This window comes from Bactrocera oleae, chromosome 6 (genome assembly GCF_042242935.1).
Source record: "Bactrocera oleae isolate idBacOlea1 chromosome 6, idBacOlea1, whole genome shotgun sequence".
Classification (NCBI taxonomy): domain Eukaryota; kingdom Metazoa; phylum Arthropoda; class Insecta; order Diptera; family Tephritidae; genus Bactrocera; species Bactrocera oleae.
The window spans coordinates 50,904,120-50,922,835 of record NC_091540.1 but is presented as its reverse complement, the minus strand read 5'-3'; the positions used below and the strand labels follow the sequence as shown (position 1 = coordinate 50,922,835).

Genomic DNA, 18,716 nt, shown 5'->3' with positions numbered 1-18,716 from the left:
TTTCTGTTGTTTTATAATCAACAATTAATTTTATTTCATTTTTATTTATTCAAATAACTTTACAAAATATTATTTCCTTTTTTAATTTCTATGCCATTTCCAAATACATAACATATTTGTATGAATGTTTGTTAGGATTAAGTATGTTTATGCTTGTATATTTATTTGTATGCATTTAATTAAATTTGTTTTGAACAAAGCTAAGTAATAATGCACATATTAGATAACATACGAATACGTATGTATACATATAACTTGCATGTATGTACACATTGTCATATACTAGTACATACATACACAAATGTGAGTTATAGAGCTTTAGAAAACGGATAATATAGTAGTAGTAAGAGTTTTAAGATTTAATTCAAGTGTTTTTTTTTTGTGATAAGACAATATGGAAAATTTCATTTTGTTTAGTTTTACTTGTAAATATTAATTAATTTTGCTGCAAATTTCATTATATTTTGTTGAATATATAATATATTTCTTATTTATTTTAGCATGCATCGGTACATCAATCATCATCTGAACAGTTTTTTATATTTCCAATACACATTTTTAAGCTTTCACATAACTGAATTTTGACTTAATTATTGCAGCACCCTTAACACAAAAATTTATCACTCTCGCGCTCAGACTTATACGAATTATTTTTGTTTTTGTATATTTCTTACGAATCTGTAAAATTCAATGCCATTAATTTAGGTTTTATAATTGAATAATTTCTTATATTTCTTTATAATTAAATTGTTAAATTTTAATTTAATTTCATATTCATAATTTTATAACAAAATGCCAATATCTTAATTTCATTAAAAACGCTTCTATTTACCTTCACATTACTGTACTTTTTTATTACAATTAAAAATTAACTTAAACTAACTATATGTATATGTGTTTATCATTGTTTGTATGTTGGTGTTTTTTATATGTGAAACTATAAATAAATTTAATGATTTAAATTAACAACCTATTAACTAAAATTTTAATCTTTTGTGATTTTCATGGCTCCCTTCCAACAGCCACACATATACCACCTATGGATGTATGTTTGTTTGCTGTTGCACCATCCTCTCGTTGCTGCACCATCCTCTCGTTGCTGCTTAGCTTGCTACTGGACCGGCAGATAAACGCACAAACTTACAAAATATGTTTTTATTTAGTTTTTTTTTCGTTTTTGCCAAGAAGAGTTCGTTATTAAACATATTTCTGCTTAGTACTTATGTAACTTGAGTATGCTGCACTGTTGTAGATATATATATGTGTATATAAAGTTTTGCATATATTTGTTGTTGACATTGTAGTTTGCTTGCTGTTGCTTCGCTAATATTTGTAAGTATGCTCAGTTTTATGGGTGTTCACTTTAAAGTAAAAGTCTCGTAAATTCTGCAAGAAAAGAGAATAAAAACCGATATTTAGAAATGTATAGATATATAAAAAGCAATATGGCAAAATATCTTGGAAAATTTTAAACACACAATTTTGAGTGAAAAAACTCGAATTTAACTACTTGTATAAATTCTTCCATTTTCTGTGGATCAACGTACGTATATAAATGGATATTTCCTTTATAAGGTTTTGGATTATACAGTATATACTCAAGGAAGTAAAATTAATTGATTTAACACTAAAATAAATTTTTTATATTTTGTGATCCCATACACGTTAATTAAAAATAATTTCAAAATTATAATTCCAAAAATCAGATTGAAAAATTAAAACAAAATATTTTAATTCCGAAAAACCGATAAATATGTCAATCCCCAAAATCCCAGCAATACTTGCTTAAGCAAATTTAAAAAACAATAATTGATTGAATTTAAAATGAAATATCTGAAAATATTATACTTGTCATCTTTGTAAAAAAAAAACTTTTTTTAATAAAATAATTCAGTTTTTGATTTTAAAAATATGTTTTTTCATTTGTTATTCCGATTTTCAAATTAAAAAATATTTTATGACTTTTTAAATTTTGATTCTGGAATTAAAACTTAAATTTCCAATTCTTAATTTCGATTTTCGGATTAAACAATTAAATACCCAGTTTTTAATTCCGATTTTTGGATTAAAAATTAATGTTCAATTCATATAGATTACGACAGTTTCGATCCGTCACTGTATTGGAGTTCGTTTGATGGAAAAAGAAGGAAATTACTTTCCGTTTATGACGTTAAGTGTCACAATATTGTCATTCTTGATATATAATACAAATATCGCACAAAAATATTCTAAAATCTAAGAGCGAACTTCTTAAGTTGAATTTAGACAAAATATCTACAGCGATCAGTTAGAAACAAACATAAATCGTCTCTTGGGAGGTAATTGCAGACTTCATCAATTCAAATTTTGTATATCCCATGCGCAGTGCGTTCAAAAAATAACATTTTCGTTTCCCAATTAGCCTATTATATTAGTCTGACATCTTAGGTATTAGGAGTTTGATTACAGTACTGTTGCGTTTGGTGCCAGATCTCGGACATATGTATATCTAATCCCATTTTAAACAACATTTTTTTAGCTTCTCTTAGACTAAGCAGTGGTCTCTTCTCAAAAAGTCTGTCTTCACTATTAGATGTCAGGTAATCTATGTTTCCAGATTCTCAATAATGATCAGACCTCTTCTCAAATGTGTAACGCGTATTTAAATACTTTGCAGTTTTTTCATACTCTTACAAAATGTTGCTACAGAGTATAAGAGTTTGGTTGGTTTTTGTAACACATGTTCCTTGGCAAAAAAGTAAGGATGAGTTCTAAGATATGAAATCATATCTCTCGGGACCTGCTCTACCGACATCAGCCAAATTTGGTATATAACATTATTCGCACATTCCTACTAGTATGTAACATTATGAAAATCGGACTTCAATCACGCTTACTTCCTATATATATCACAATTTATAATTCCATCTGATTCTTTCAGATTCCAGTATACAAGTAAAGTACCAATTATGTGCTACTTTATAACCAAAAATTGTCCCAATGCCTATAGTTAAATTTTCACCGAAAATATCGGTCAATGTGTGAGATATATAATTGAAATTCAGAGAGAATCCTTTCCTGATAATAGTATGTCTGAATGTTAAAAATGGGTTGAAGCGGGTCAATACTTTCCTTAGCCCTCATATACCTAATATAATATAAAGAATTTTGAACTTCCGGGTGACTTTACACCAAATACATATGAGTATGTATATCGGTCAATATGTAAACTATCTCAATGAAAATGAGAGAGCGTATTTTACTCCTAACAGTGTATTTTTCTGCCTAAAATGGATAAAATTGGGCGAAAACTTGATCTAGCCCCCATATAACTAATATCAGGATTTTCGCACCTGGAGCGTTTTATTAGCCTGTGACATGTTAATAGTAAGTAAGAGATATTGGCATATATTGATAAAATACTACCCCCAACTCCCATACACTACTTATAATGATTTTCGTTACTCTAATAAGTTTTATGCCGAATATGTCGGTCAGTGAATATTGTTTTTATATAAAATACTGCAAAATATGTTCTCAAGTTTATCCGAGCACTGTCAAAATCAATGCACTCAGCTCGTCCCTTTCTCTATTCCCAACATACCCCATAAAATGATTTCCACCTGTATTTAAACCGTTCTGGTTGGTCAAAATGTGTGATATTTTAATGAAATTAAATGGACAAGTTTTCATAATAATTATGTGGTTTAGCGCTGAATTAGAATGGAATTGGTCTAGACCTCATATACCTTATACAATGAATTGTGCATATCGAATAATTAAACGATAAATCAAGGGTTGGAAAAGTTTCGTTTGTCGGAAGGAAAAATAAATTACTATAGGGTAGTATTTGTCCGATTGAACAGATTTAAGAGCACCAAGAAATGAATTGTTAAATTCGTGTGATTTCATTAAACGATGAATCACTTCTCGGTTCCTTAATATTGGGAAGTGATTATAAAAAGCGTTAATTAGAACCGAATTTTAAAGCCATTACAAACCTAAGAAAAGATGCCAGTCAAATAGAGCATTATAAAATGTGTATTACCCCCTAAAAACAGTTACACAAATGTTCGTTCGCATATACATATGTATATCTAGATTTACACGAACATGTTTTTAAGGTTAGTAACCTCTCTAGCGCCACCCGTCAACGTTTGACAACATGCAGCACTCAAAGCAAGGGTCAGATGTCATTCAACCGTTCATCAAAAGGCCGCGTTTAAATGTTTTACTTCACATCATTAGTGTTATGCTGATTTGTGTGGATTTGTACATATGTATGTATGTTTGTGTAATTGCCGCTGTTTGTTTTAAGAATTCTCTTCAGCACATTACCGTCATATGTACGTAAGCATCTGCTCACAGGCTCTTATTTATAGAAAACAAGTGTCGGTGCCGTCTGTGTACTGTTATGTTTGTACATATTTACCAAAGACACTGGTCGGTTCATTAACTTCATAATTTGTGCAATAATAATTAGCACAAATTATCTCGCTTTGGTTTTTGCATACGCAAAAATCTTATAAATAGAAAGGAGTGGAGCGAACTGAGAGCGTGAAAGTGAAAGCTCATTTAGAGATGTTGAATATACTATTTATTGAAACGAAATTTTATTTTAAAGTATTTTTATGCTATACAAATGGATATTTTATAACAAAAAGTATTTCTTGTAACTGTATTTCTGTGCCAGGATCATCATATTTATTTATATAAATCTATTTGAATCTTTAGTACGATATTTACTATCCGTAGTACATTTTCATAGCCGACTACTGTTGAAGTAGTTTTGTTTTGACCGAATGTGCAAGCTTAAACTCTTCTCCTTCAATATCAGCCATAACAAAGGTGTTCAATGAGTTTTTACGTGGTCGCACGCCGGGTATTGATGAGCCACGCCCAGGTACCTCGAGCATGGCTACTAGAAAGGATAATGTTACAAAAGTTCACGATCTCGTATTGGCAGACCGTCGATAGATATACTTAAAAAGGTAAGGGCCATATCCTGCATGAAATGAGAAAGCTTTCGGCGCGATGGATGATCGTAAGATGATTTCATAACAGTTTTGAAGTCGTTCAACCGCAATTTGAAGAAGTTGCTGCGAAGTTTCGAGACTGTCGATGAAGTATAGAACGACTAGCAGAAACTTGAGCCGAATGTTACTGTGCTATGTTTTGAAATAAATCGCCAATTTTTGTAACCTCGTATGCTCAGATTTTGATACCAGTTGTTTAAATATATATATTCGTCAGTCTTTGATATCCACACTAATAAATAAATATGCATAAGTATTAATAAAATAATTTATTTTATGCTAAGCCCCAACATGGCAAGGGTGGTAAAAATAACGCCAATTTGTTTTAACAACTTTTTAGATTAAGATCTTAAAAGTTATTCAATAAACACATTTTATATAGGTATATGTATATACATATATGCAAAAATACCCACAAACGCATATACATATACCATAACTATGTTACTTTATGTATTTTGCTGCTATTTTCTGCATATGAGCACGTTTGTTTCAGTGTGTTCGTGTTGTAGCAATGTGCGTCATAGTCGACCTTTGTCGTGCTTAGGTTAATGCACTGTAAAATTACTGCATGCAACTTTTCTTGCAAAATGTTCCGTTTTACACACATATACAAGTGAAACTCTGTCTTAGGTATCGCATTCTTTGTATGCTTAATTGACCTACCTTCGTAATTAATTCGGCCATCTTGATCCAAATCGGCTATGGCCAATAATTGTGTGAGTTGCGTTTCTGAGAGGGGTTCTCCAATCATTTCCATGGCGGTTTGCAGCTCGTCGCGCGTAATGAAGCCATTGCCGTCACGATCAAATACCCTGTGAAACAAAATGAAAATCGAGTTAATTTTTATTTAAGTTAAAACTGTATTTACCTATATGAGTATATATAGCGATCGAACTATCAGCTTATATTAAGATGACATATTATACATTCTCAATACTTTTATCTGGAAGGATCTGAATGGTATCTAAAGTTCACTATAGGGTTAGAATCTATGACATAGAGGTTGCTGAAAGACACTTGAATAAAATAAACGAAACTGTAACATTCGGCTCAACTGGAAGTAGCTCCAGTTACAAGCTTTGATCAGAGACTAAATTCTGGTGCAATGGGGACCTCTTGGAGTTCGTTCCAATCTGCTTATTGCGGTCGGCCCTTTGGGGAGTATCGTGATGACTGTAGTTTAAGCCCAAATGCAGTGAGATCTTACCAGAGTACGGCAGAGACTTTGGATGGGCCTCGAACCCGACCAAGGGGGAAAAGGTGTACATTCCACGTTATCATTGTTCAAACCATGCCAATTTCGCTCGAAAAAGTCGCGTATATTCTTAGATATGAAATTGTACTCAAAGGGTGGTACCAATTCATAAATAAATTCTGTAGTTTTGCTCTCGAGGTATAATTTCTTCTACTTCTTTATCATAACATAAATGAGAAGCAATGTTTCTACAAAGTTTTGCTGTTATCGCACTTTTCTTGGTTTTTTTATATGCTTAGTAATTGTAAATTTTACTTCTTTCGTTCAATTTCAATTTTATTAAATACATATATATATATGTAACTATGTATGTATATGTAGTAAAAATTCAATAATTAACAGTTCGAAAAGTTATGGATTAAGGTACTGCTTCAACTACACAAACGTGTCAAGTCACCGGAAAATGCTATTTATTGCCAAACCATAGCTAAACAAAAGAAACGGCAATATCTCTGCCTACAATATATTACACTGGCTTACTTATAGTGTGTTTTAAGCCGGTTGTTTTGTCTAGAATTGCATAGCGGCGATAAAACTAAAAAATTTCTGGTCCTGACAGCACAGGAGAGAAATAACGTCGGTCAGAAAACATTTGTGGCTTAGTGCCGCGCATTTATGGTGACTATATAAAGGTCAACTATAATAAATTCAAACTAAGGTAGTTCTAATTGACTATGTTTGCGTGTATATATACAATATGTATATACCATATGTATACAATATTATACGTGTATATTCTGTTTTGTTTAACTGTACATTAAAGCGAGCCCTTTAACATCGCCAGTTCTAGCAGAAGCCATACGCCTGATAACATACAAGCCTTTAGTCCTTATTTATTATTGACCCTCCTTTAATTAATACTAAGCTCGGACGAGATTCTAAGAATCGGTATAAAAGCGAGATGATAGAGTTTGTTGCATTTATGTACTCGTATTCCCTCAACTCACCTAAATGCGGCGATTAAATCCTCGGTGACATCATCGTTCTCTTCTGGTTTGCTTGCATTTTCTTCTTGCTGTTGTTGTTGCTGCTGCTGTTCATCACGTAACGCTTGAATGCGTCCCACCCATTGCAGGAATTCAGCCTCGTTGATTAACCCATTTCCTGCGAATGATATTAAACAAGATGAAATTGATAAGAATTAATTAAATATCACTTTGCAGGGGTAATTAAAGAAATATGCATTTATCTATGAAATATTTGCTTTTTCGTTAAGTGTATAAAAAAATGTTAAGTTTGCTCTAATAAAAATTCTGTGGCGCTCTTAAGAATAAAATAAATATACAGTATAAGTTAGAAATATTTTCTACATAAAAATGTGAAACAATGAGCCTCAATAGCATAAGGTAGTATTATACCAAGATTCTTAGTTACCAAACCATTATTTACAGTAGCGAACTGCGAAATAATTTCGATTTTCGATTTTTTGAGCACTTTGAAAAAAAAAATGTAACAGTTTACATTGTAGCTCGTGGTCGCCTTCAAAATAGTCTCCTTCCGCAACGTTTTGCACGTTCAAGAAGGTTATCGAATGACTTTTTTAGGTCATTTGTCGGTATAGCGTTGAGAATGGCGGTCGTCGCCTTTTGGATGGCATCAACGTCAGCATAGCGGTTTCCTTTCATGGCCAAATGTAGTTTTCCGAACAAATAAAAATCGCAGGGTGCCATATCAGGCGAACAAAAAGTTTGGGTCCTTTTTGGCCTCTTTAATGATGACTTTTGAATGTTGAATTCTGAGGTATTTTTCGTGGTGTTTCAAAGTGTGCGGGACAAATCGAGCACAAACCTTTCTGAGGCCCAAATTTTCTGTCAAAATACTATAAATCGACGCTGCGGATATTGATAATTCCGATTCCATATATTTAAGCGATGATTTCGGCTCTTTTTTAATGAATTCACGCACAATTTCCGTGTTTTTTTCGTTCATAACATCTTTTGGCCGGCCCGAACGTTCGTCGTCTTCCAAGTCCTCCCGTCCCTCTTGATAACGTTTAAACCACTCGTGAATACGGCTACGGGATAGACAATCATCGCCATAAACTTGTTTCATCCTTTGATGAGTTTTGGTAAAAGTTTTTTTATATTGGTTTTTTGTTCGAAGCTCATTTTCCGACCGACACTACAAATGTAATGTCACATGTAGCGCGATATCTCAGCTGTTATACAAGTCAGCTGTTATATAAATTTTATATTTACTCCGCCTTATTTTGTTTTTGTTGATTATAATTAGGAAGAATCGGGAATTATGTTGGCTCTACCGTGATTTTCCAATATCTTTGCCGAGTTAATTTAAAACAGTACAGTTTTATACTTTACGATATTTTGAACACAACTTACATATTGCGCAGTATGTATTGCAGTTTTTAAAGGATTATTGGTTTTTAGTAGAAAGTGGGATATTGTGGAAATATTTGTTACGCTTTGTTTTTTTTTAGAAAAAATTTCATTTATTTCATTTTAGTTACTGAAATTCGCGATAAACAATTTGATAACGAAAGAATTTTCATACAATCTTTACGAAAATTATTTTTGTAGATCCTGAAAGCTTTTAGTATAAATTTTTGTCATGTTCAGATTTTTTTCACTTAAACGTATCTTAATGAAGGTTTCTCTAGCATTCTCTGAGGATTGGATGTATAATTTTCATTGTGTTACTGTCTCTATAACCCTATTATACTATAAAAATTTCGATACTATGTTATAGTTCATATATTCTTTAAATAAAAACCTTCATTTTTACGCTTAATCCCAAATATAGCGCTTATAGAACAATACATACATAAATACTCGTAGTTTCTAGTTTCTTAAATAACTCGTTGACAACCACGCATATTTGCGGCTATTAAAAACACTTTTCCCTCACAAGTTTTTCCTCATCTTTTAGTCATTAAATCATTATGAAACTGAGCACTCACTCAACGTCAGAGCAAGAGCGCTGTTGTTTTCTGAATACTGTGAGACCAGCTTAGCTGTAATGGGTACAATTACAACAACAGGAACTAAATATAATGACAAAACGATAGTGTGACAGCACAAAAAGTAGTTCATACAATGTATATATATATATATATATACTATGTTTGTGTATGTATATAAAGATATACATAAATCCATAGTAATAATACAAGGTGCGTTCCAAAGTAAACAGGACTTTTAAAAAAAAGACAGAACAAATTTTTTAATCGGTGCCGGTGCAAGCCTTTTGAATGGCCTCCACTTCTGCATAACGCTTTCCTTTCATCGGCAAATGCATTTTTCCGAAAAGGTAGAAGTCGCACGGTGCCATATCAGGTGAATATTTGGTCAAATAATCGGCCACAAGCGTCGATCGATGAGACGGCGCATTATCGTGCAACAAACGCCAACTTCCATCTTCGCGATATTCGGGCCGAACACGTCGAATACGGCGCACCAAACGCTTCAAAACTCCAAGGTAGAATACCGCAATAACGTTTTGGCCGGGTGGAACAAATTCTTTGTGGACAATATTCTTGGACTCATAAAAACAAATCAGCATTGTCTTCACTTTTGACTTCTCCAGGCGCGATTTTTTGGGTTTCGGCTAATTTCTCATTTATGTCCTTACGACCACTTTGAAAACATTGAAACCACTCGTGCACTCTGTTACGGGATAGGCAATCATCGCCATAAACTTTTTTCATCAATTGAAAGGTTTCGGTAAAAGTTTTACCAATTTTAAAACAAAATTTAATGTTGCCTCTTTGTTCGAAGCTCATTTTGGCACCGATGACAAAAACATACTGACACTTAAAACGCAATAACTTCACTTCCAATAGATGAAATGTCATGCAATTTGTAATGGAAGTCGATAAAGGATAGCAGATTCTAACGCACTAGTCGACATATAGATGGCGTCACTAGAGTTTACGTTGTTACTTTTGTCCTGTTTACTTTGGAACGCACCGTGTATACACAAATAGCTGTGTCATATACGAGTATGTAGGCGAGAGTATACTCGCGTGAGTCTCTTCTATGTATCAAAAAAAAAAGTATAGATATGAAAGCAGAAAGGGGATAAGGAAGAAAAACCATTTGCATATTGCCCTATAAAATCAAAGAAATACGGGCTTACAAATATGCTTGCATATTAGTACTTTGCGTATGTATGTATGTATATAAAAATACCAGGGTTGTAGCGGATTGAATAGCAAATTTAAATACTTAAGTACATACATATGTAAGTGCAAAACACATGGACTCCTTTTGGTTCTATTCACCTTGAGACAATGAAAGCGAATTTTTATATCCTGAACAGGGTTTGCCACAAAGTTTGTGACACCCAGAAGAAAACGTCGGCGACCCGATTAAATATTTGCATACTCGTATATGTATATATAATTAATCAGCGTGACGAGTTAAGTCGGTCCAGCCATACCCGTCGGTCTGTCCGCATATATTCGCACAAAATCGTAATATGAATTTGAAACCAAAAATAACAGTTTAGGGCTTGACGAACACCAAGAAACCCAACAAAATTTTCTGGATCCAGATAGAATATTCAGAGACGAATCAATATCGTTCAATGGTACGAAAAAATTGTCCAAAAATTGAGAATATGATAAAGTGAATTATAAAATAACACTCGAGGGTGAGCAATAAATATCCATCCGTTCACACACTACAGTTCATTAACCGGAACGATCCCGGATTTATACTAGACCACGGGCCACCAGCTCCACAACATTCTCAGTTGGAAAAGATGGATAGGACTCAAATGCTAGCGATGCAAAGATAAAAATTTGAAGAAACAAGACTCAGATCGCTGCCCAGAAAGCTATTTTCAACTTGAGAGATTTGAAATGTATCCCATAATTAGCAAACCGGTAGTACACAATGTTCATAGAATACAAGGTTACGACAACCGTTGACGTCATTGAACCAACATCGTCATAATTACAGTGAGAAGAACTTAAAAATAATTCATTAATTCATTTTTGTAATCGAATTTTTGGTTCTAAGTCACTGAAAGGATACGTATACCCATTTGAGCATAATATATAATAATTTCTTTTTTCTAATGGTAAGGTGATCTTCTCTATATTACCAACGATTTCTTCGGTACATACACTTATTGATAGCACAATTTACTGTATTTACTCTTAATAAACATATAGGTACTTCTGTGAAATCCTTATATAATGCCATAAATATATTTTTATCCACTTTGTACACTGTATTAGTTTACACCTCCTTTAGTTCGGCAAAGTTGTGCACAATTTTTTATTTAAAATTTTTCATAACATTCAATCACGAATTTTGTCCATATTTTTGTTTACAACATCCCGCTGTACATTCTCGTTTCGAAATTTCAAAAGCGGAATTTACAAAAATTAAAGATCTACCGCTTCAGAAACGCACTTGATCTTATAAAGAAAATGTGTACAAACCGAATTTACCAATTTTATAACGGATTTGACTTATTTAAACATGACATTCATAACATCTCTCATACAAACTATTATTAATTGCTTACAAGTCTTTGTCAGCTGTTTCAAGGGTAAAAGAACAAAAACGTATTAAAAAACACTATGGTAACCGACAATTTTGAATCCACTTCGTCATCAAACATATGATTTCAAAGTTGACGTAACCTTTTCTCTATAAACGTTGGGTAGGACTCTAACACTTGTATAAGTGACTCGCAATCTGTCGGTTAACATCAAGCTTGTCATTTTTTACTTTCGTTCTAATTCGTTTTTAAATACATGTGCAGTAGACCTCGTAAGCAAACAGTTATTTGTTAAACGCGTATAAGCAAGTAGGTGTGTTGCAACTTGTTAGAAATGCTTATGTAATAGGTGCAGCAGCAACAATGGAGCTGCTGCTGACGACGTCGTTATGTTGGCGATATTATGAAATTTAGGAAAGAGTGAAGGTCTGCAGGTGGCTTAGTAGCAGTAAAGCTGTTTGTAACATATAAGTACCGGAAATGGCAAAAGAGCTTGGTTGAATTCCATACAACGCTTAGATGCAGCTATTGTTGTAGGCGGCATAGAAACATTGCAAATTATATGCATATACATATGTATGTGCGTACGTGTGTAGATTCGCATTTCAAGTGGTTTTGAATGGGAATTTTAAGAAATGAAATTGTTGCGAAAAGCACAAAGTTGCGCTGAAATTTAGACAAAAGGCGAGAAAGGACTGGAAAATCGTAAAATAAAAGTACAACAAAAATGTAATATTGAAACAATGGTAAGCCCTTTTTTAAGTAATAAACGATATCACACACATACATATATGTATGAATACGCACGCGTACATTTAGTGAGTAAGTCTTGAGGTTATTCGCTTTGTCTTTAATGCTTTTTAAAGCCATTCATTCTACTTTTGCCATTATTATTGTTACAGATATTTGTATTTGTGTTTTTTTGGCATATGCAACTGTAAATCGTTTTACTGTTCACTGGTTAGCTGGCATTAACCTTGAGTACAATGTCGTTGTGGCAATAATTGTCAGTTGCAGCCAAAGCATTCACGGTTTGGTAAGGAAGCGTGGCACATGACTTTCTCAAAGTGCAACAAAAGTCTGTTTTCGACGCAATGCTGTAAGGACTTGAATGTATTTGCGGTATCTATTTTTGGGCACCATGTGGTATAGTTATATGACTTTGTAGAAATTTAATCACAATCTTAATCATTTAAATAACTCATAAGCAACGACAGTGAACGTTTTTTCTCTTAAAATCATATGTTGAAATATTAATACAATACTAACTATAATCCAATGTTAGCAATTGCTATCTTTTTATTATCGAAATGCTTTTTTTTTGCTTTTGCTGAATTTTTGACTCCAACTGTTCACTTTGGAGTTGAATCAATAGCTACCTGAGTTATGTCACCTAAATTTTTGTATGCGATTTTCTTCGATTTTCTAAAGAAGAGTATGTTCGATCGGAAAGAACTTTAATTACAATGAGGAGGAAAACGTTGAGACTGCGCTGAGGCTATAAAAGTGATATACCTTCGAAGATCGCTATAATCGGTGTATCGCCTTAAACAACTTGTTGGCATTACAAATTAAATTTTTAATTTTAATCCAAGATGTTTCTGTTTAAAAATTGAACATTTTGTTCTTTAATTTGGACGTATATGTTTGCCGGTCAGTGCTTTAGAGTATTGAAGACTCCATGCGAGTTTAAAATAGTAGAACACGCTGTTCGAAAATGTTAATTCTAAAACAATTTTTTTTCTTAATTCTGAATTACGTGTTAGTGATAGCATTTTTTTTCAACCCGGTATTTGGAATTAAAATTTATTTTTGTATTTTGGGATTAAAATTTAATTCAATTAACTTTTTATTGCATTATTCGTAACCTTGGCTAGGAGTGATGAGATATAGTAAAGTAATGAAGGAATGTATAAGCAGTTTGAGTTCATGTTGTTGTAGTGGCTACCTACACTACCTGCTAAAGGGAAAACATAAGCCAATGTCCATCGAAGTAGTAGTAGGTTTCACTAAGCATATAATTCAATAAGTTTGATCTGCTGGGTGTAATCTGGGTAAGTAGGAGTTTTATATGTAACAATCTCTCGAGCAGGATTCAGGTAGGGAAACTCGAACTCCTCTTCCACTATAGAGTGTGGTTTGACTCTAAGGACGCTATTCATCGGAAGGGAGTCGATAAAGGTAATAATGGCTGCACTAACATATGAATGACAGAAGTTCATTACATAATATTGCGTGTGTAATTTTTCATTTTTTTAAACAGGGTATACATATGTATTAAGTTTGCCACGAAGTTTGTAACATCCACCACGAAACTTCGGAGACCCTAAGAAATATTTATATAAATGATTTGCATGATAAGCTGAATAGATTTAGCAATCTCCGTTTGTCTGTTTATCTGTGAAGGGTATTATAGCTTTGGGGCAGCCGAAATTATTGTTCTTTCTTTTTTGATGTAAATATATTTATTATTTTTATTTATATATATTTATTTCCCTATCATACTTGAACTCCAGCTGTTTTACACACATCAATGCAAGCAATTGATCTTGAAGTCAAAATACAAACGAAATTTTTCCAAGGTAATTATCGTAGATTTGTCATGCTGCCAAGTTTATTATTTATTAAAAAACTGCTAACTATGAAACCGAGTGAAAGGCTAAAGCAGAAATTGGCTTAGTCATTGCCATTGTCAATGCCGCTTTAACAAGTACAAGCTAATGGGAACAAATGCACAAACTCACACATACATACATGTACATTAGGGTGGGTCGAAAATCAGTTTTTTTTAGAATTTTCATTTCTAATACCGAATATATTTTTATTTGTAAAAAAAAAATATTTTCAAGAAAAAAAAAAATTTTCGGTCGACATCTTAGACTTGCCAAATCCAGTTAAAGTTAAAAGTTTTTGAAAAATTTTTTTCTTACCTTATAACGAAATGGTCGTTATTTCAGTAACAATCAACTCTAGAAAAATTGTTTTTACATTTATGCAGTAGAAAATAGAATTCCCTATGAAAATAATAAGATCAGATACATTTTTCATCTAGAAAAATTAATACCATATTGAAAAATCTCATTTCAAAGAAAAATATTTTCGGTATTAATAATGAAAATTCTAAAAAAACGGATTTTCGGCCCACCATTATGTACATACCATGTATCATACATATATGTATATGTAAACATGGCGAGGAAGGTCTGTTATGTCTGCAAGGCAGCCAAAAACCATGCAATCCCTAACTGATTGCTATGCCCACCACTAACAATGTGCATACATGTGTAGCCAGACTTATAAGTAAATATATGCACGAGTGTTTCACGAAACCGCAAATGTTAGTTGAGTCGTTGTTATCAAGAAAATCTTTGTGGGCGTATCTTGGCGACGTTCAGTTTAAATGTTGCCAAAAACGTACGTTTGAGCTATTAAGTCAGTAGAAGCGATTGCATGGGCGTAAAATACTAGAAAAAATCAAATGTTTGTTAATGTACATAGAGGTACAAAGGTACATACTTATATAATATATTAAATTATGGATATTTATGGGCAAAACTAAAGCACTGCAATTATTGTGAATATGGCGCAGAGGCCTTGAGGATGTGAACGCCTTTTTAACTCAGTGTTAAAAAATATGACGGTATACATGTATATATGCACGTATGTATATATGCAATTAAATTTCTGAAAGACTGATCATAAGAAAAATTGTGAAATTAATAATAGGTGTGTTATGCAACTCACATATGAAGGTTCTGCAAAGATTTAGTTTTCGTTAAGAATGTAGATGTCTGTCGAAAATGTAAATTTCTTCGAAGCTCGAAAAATTAATTCAATTTAAAATTTCTAAGTTCTATACGTTGGATGGTTTGAATGAGGTAATGGCCAAATTAGGTGCCATGATCTTGTTGGTTATTAAGCTTCTGTCTAAAATCTATAACTTCTCTTTAGTCCTTTGTATTGTACTATAATGCTCCCACTCAGTAGTGAGCCATCTGTAGACTACTGGTTTCCATAAAGTAAAAGTTTTATTCTAAAATAGTTGTACATAAAAAGCCACAAAATTACCAAAGGAATATACCTATTTTAGTCGTAGAAAAGATGTAAGATTATTAGTCCATTTGGAATTTGTAGAAAAAAATATATTGTTCTTAATAATGTCAAGATAGTTAACGTTGAGGAAAAGAAAACATGTTGGATTGAGGATTTCTAAGTTCTGAATTAATAATTCATTACTTTTTCATTGTGATTTACAATCCAATACAATATTTGACCGAAACTTGCGTTAATCGGTGATCGCCAGTCAAACTGTAAGCATTGTAAACAAACAGCTACGAAAGATACAGTAATTGACTTAAGGAGATCTAACTTCATAAGAACATAAAAAATGTTATATTAATGTAAAAAATATTTATCGGTTTGCTCACGCACGCATTTTAAATGAACCAGTTCGGGTCAAATTTGATCAGATGGTGTTTCTGATGGAAACGATACAAGTGTGAGACACGCATTCCAAAATATTACAATACATATGTATGTATTTTTTATGATAACCTTTTTTCGTGGTTTTTCCATCTTTGGTTATAAAAAATCTTTTTCTCTAATAATTTTTATATTATTACTGTATTTGTTGTCGTTCGTCATAGCTGCGAGTTAATATTGTTTACACGACATGATTCATTAAAAAAAAATATACTTTTGAGCTGCACTGCACTCTTTATTAATATCCTAAAGACTAACTTGTTACATAGATCTCACTGCTATTTACCTATACTAACTAGTGTGATTACTTATAACTAGTTGATAGTTTGTTTACATACATATGTAAGTATAACATATTGTTTGTTTTAATACATTTCCTTTGTTCTATGATTAGCTTGTGTTATGGTATTTTATGTAATTTTGTTTTGATAAATTATCTTCATTAAAAGTTAAGTTTGTTTTGATATATTTTGTTTACTAAAACATAAGGTTGTTTTGATGTTTGTTTACTTAGGATATTTTGGTGATATAATTTTATAAGTAATACTTTCCTTAACTCGCGCAAAAAACACCCTTTTGATTTCGTGGAACATTGCCAGGTGAACAGTTTTTCGACATACATTCAGGATCATTCCAATTACGTAGCCTCTACGATCTGGCAATGGTTCATTTATCTGAATTGTTACTTATACCACATGGATGAAAATCTATACCAAAGCTACACTCAAAAACAATTTTATTTACGCTTTAATAGCGCTGTGTATGGCATCAAAAGTCAAGCGCTCTCATTGACCTCCAATTTTTACTGTCTACAAATTCCAAAATGAATTTGTTTTTGGTATATTTACTTTGCTTATATCCGGCGTCATGACCCGTGGCCTATTTCCTGACACTGTCATTGTTGTCTATAACTGCATTTAAATGTTGCTTTTTGTTAAGTTTCTTGTCCCAGTTTTCTTACGCATGGGAAAATGTCTGTTTGTAGGCAGCATAATTGATTACAAATCGTTGCCTACGCGGCAAACTAATTGAATGATTTTTGATGCATATTTAATGTGAAAATGATACATGCTAATGCCTGTGTAGCGACAAATAAAGCCGTATTTGTGATCAGGGTGCATGAAGCGCTTACGTGATGAGCTCATTGTGCATGCATGTACATATGTATGTATGTGTGTTTACAGACAACAAGAATTAGCTTTAACGTCAACATATTATTTGCAGCTACTTATATATGTAGATACGTATGTATGCACGCATGGTATAGTATTCTCGTATGATGTTTATCAACCGTAATTTGTGCCTGTTATAAATCATTATCTGTGCACTTATGAACAGCTCGACACGCGAACACATACATATACCGTTATGCATAACAGCAAATTGTATTAGGATTGCGCTTCAATGTTTTTATCTTTCGCACTTTCTTTGGCTGTTCTGCTATAAAGTAGCTGCTGATTAAATTTCTACACTCCTCGTCAATTGTTATTGAACATATTGTGATGCATGCTACGCATAATTGATGAATCATTTCTCCTACATTGTTGTTTTGTGTGATATGAACATACATACACAACACACTTGGGCGTATAGCATAATAATGAAGAAGCTGGAATAATTCGAATTTATAGTTATTGGTAACTTGATAGACATGTTGTCGAGCGAAGCATAAAAAGCTTTGATAAAAGAGTGACAAAGTATTCCCTTATTAAGTTAAAAGTCCGGTTCTAAAGTTCCAAATTGTAATTCCAAAAACATATCTAAACAGGAAAAAACATCGACTTCGGCTGCATGAACGTTTTGGAAATATTAAGAAAGTCCCCTAGTACTTTTGCTTTACTTCACTCGACTAAAAATTAATAAGAATGTTTGGGTTTTGAGATTTAAAGTTAGGTACCACTATTGTTAATTTAAGATTTGTGTTTTGGTATTCTAGCACTAAAAACAAGTCTGAAATTGATTTTATGCAGCATAAGTCATTCGATATATGTATGTATATGTAGTTGTTGATATTTGATAGGCTCTCTGACATAATTCTTCAAAAATGGCTGCACTCAATATTTCAACATAGGAATTACATCATTAAGCTTAACTGGCTTTGAAGAAGAGACGAATTTTGATACCAACACAAATAATCGCTCGAGATTCAAACGATCTATGGTATATCGACACCAATATGAAATAAAACCTATTGATGAAAAACAACTGCAAGAGAATTCCGGGCTTAATTGAATATCAATTTTTCCATAAAAATTTGAATTTGAATCATATTGCAGATATTCAACGCTATTTTCTACGAGTATATCCCTGAATTTATATCTTCACAGACATTTTCAAACCTTAAATGAAGTCCATTAGTTGAAAGAAGAGGTATTGGTGTTTGGTATAGAAATCCAGCATAGCAACCATGAATCACATTCATCTCGTATGGATCCCTCGATACCAGGACCGAAGAAACAAGTGTTCCGAAAAAAATATTGAATCTTCTG

The 18,716-nt window shown here is 32.6% G+C and overlaps 1 protein-coding gene across 5 annotated transcripts in view; it reads right to left on the bottom strand.

The window, feature by feature from the left end:
* Eip63F-1 (Ecdysone-induced protein 63F 1) overlaps positions 1-18,716 on the bottom strand; it is a 105,188-nt gene continuing 86,472 nt past the window's right edge. For all 5 annotated transcript variants that reach the window (XM_036359157.2, XM_036359156.2, XM_070111136.1 and 2 more), the window contains 3 exons: positions 7,221-7,377; positions 5,682-5,830; positions 1-1,386 (listed from right to left, as the gene is read on the bottom strand). In XM_036359157.2, the coding sequence (XP_036215050.2) occupies positions 1,364-1,386; positions 5,682-5,830; positions 7,221-7,377 (329 nt within the window). In that variant the 3' untranslated portion in view covers positions 1-1,363. The remainder of the gene's footprint in view (positions 1,387-5,681; positions 5,831-7,220; positions 7,378-18,716) is intronic.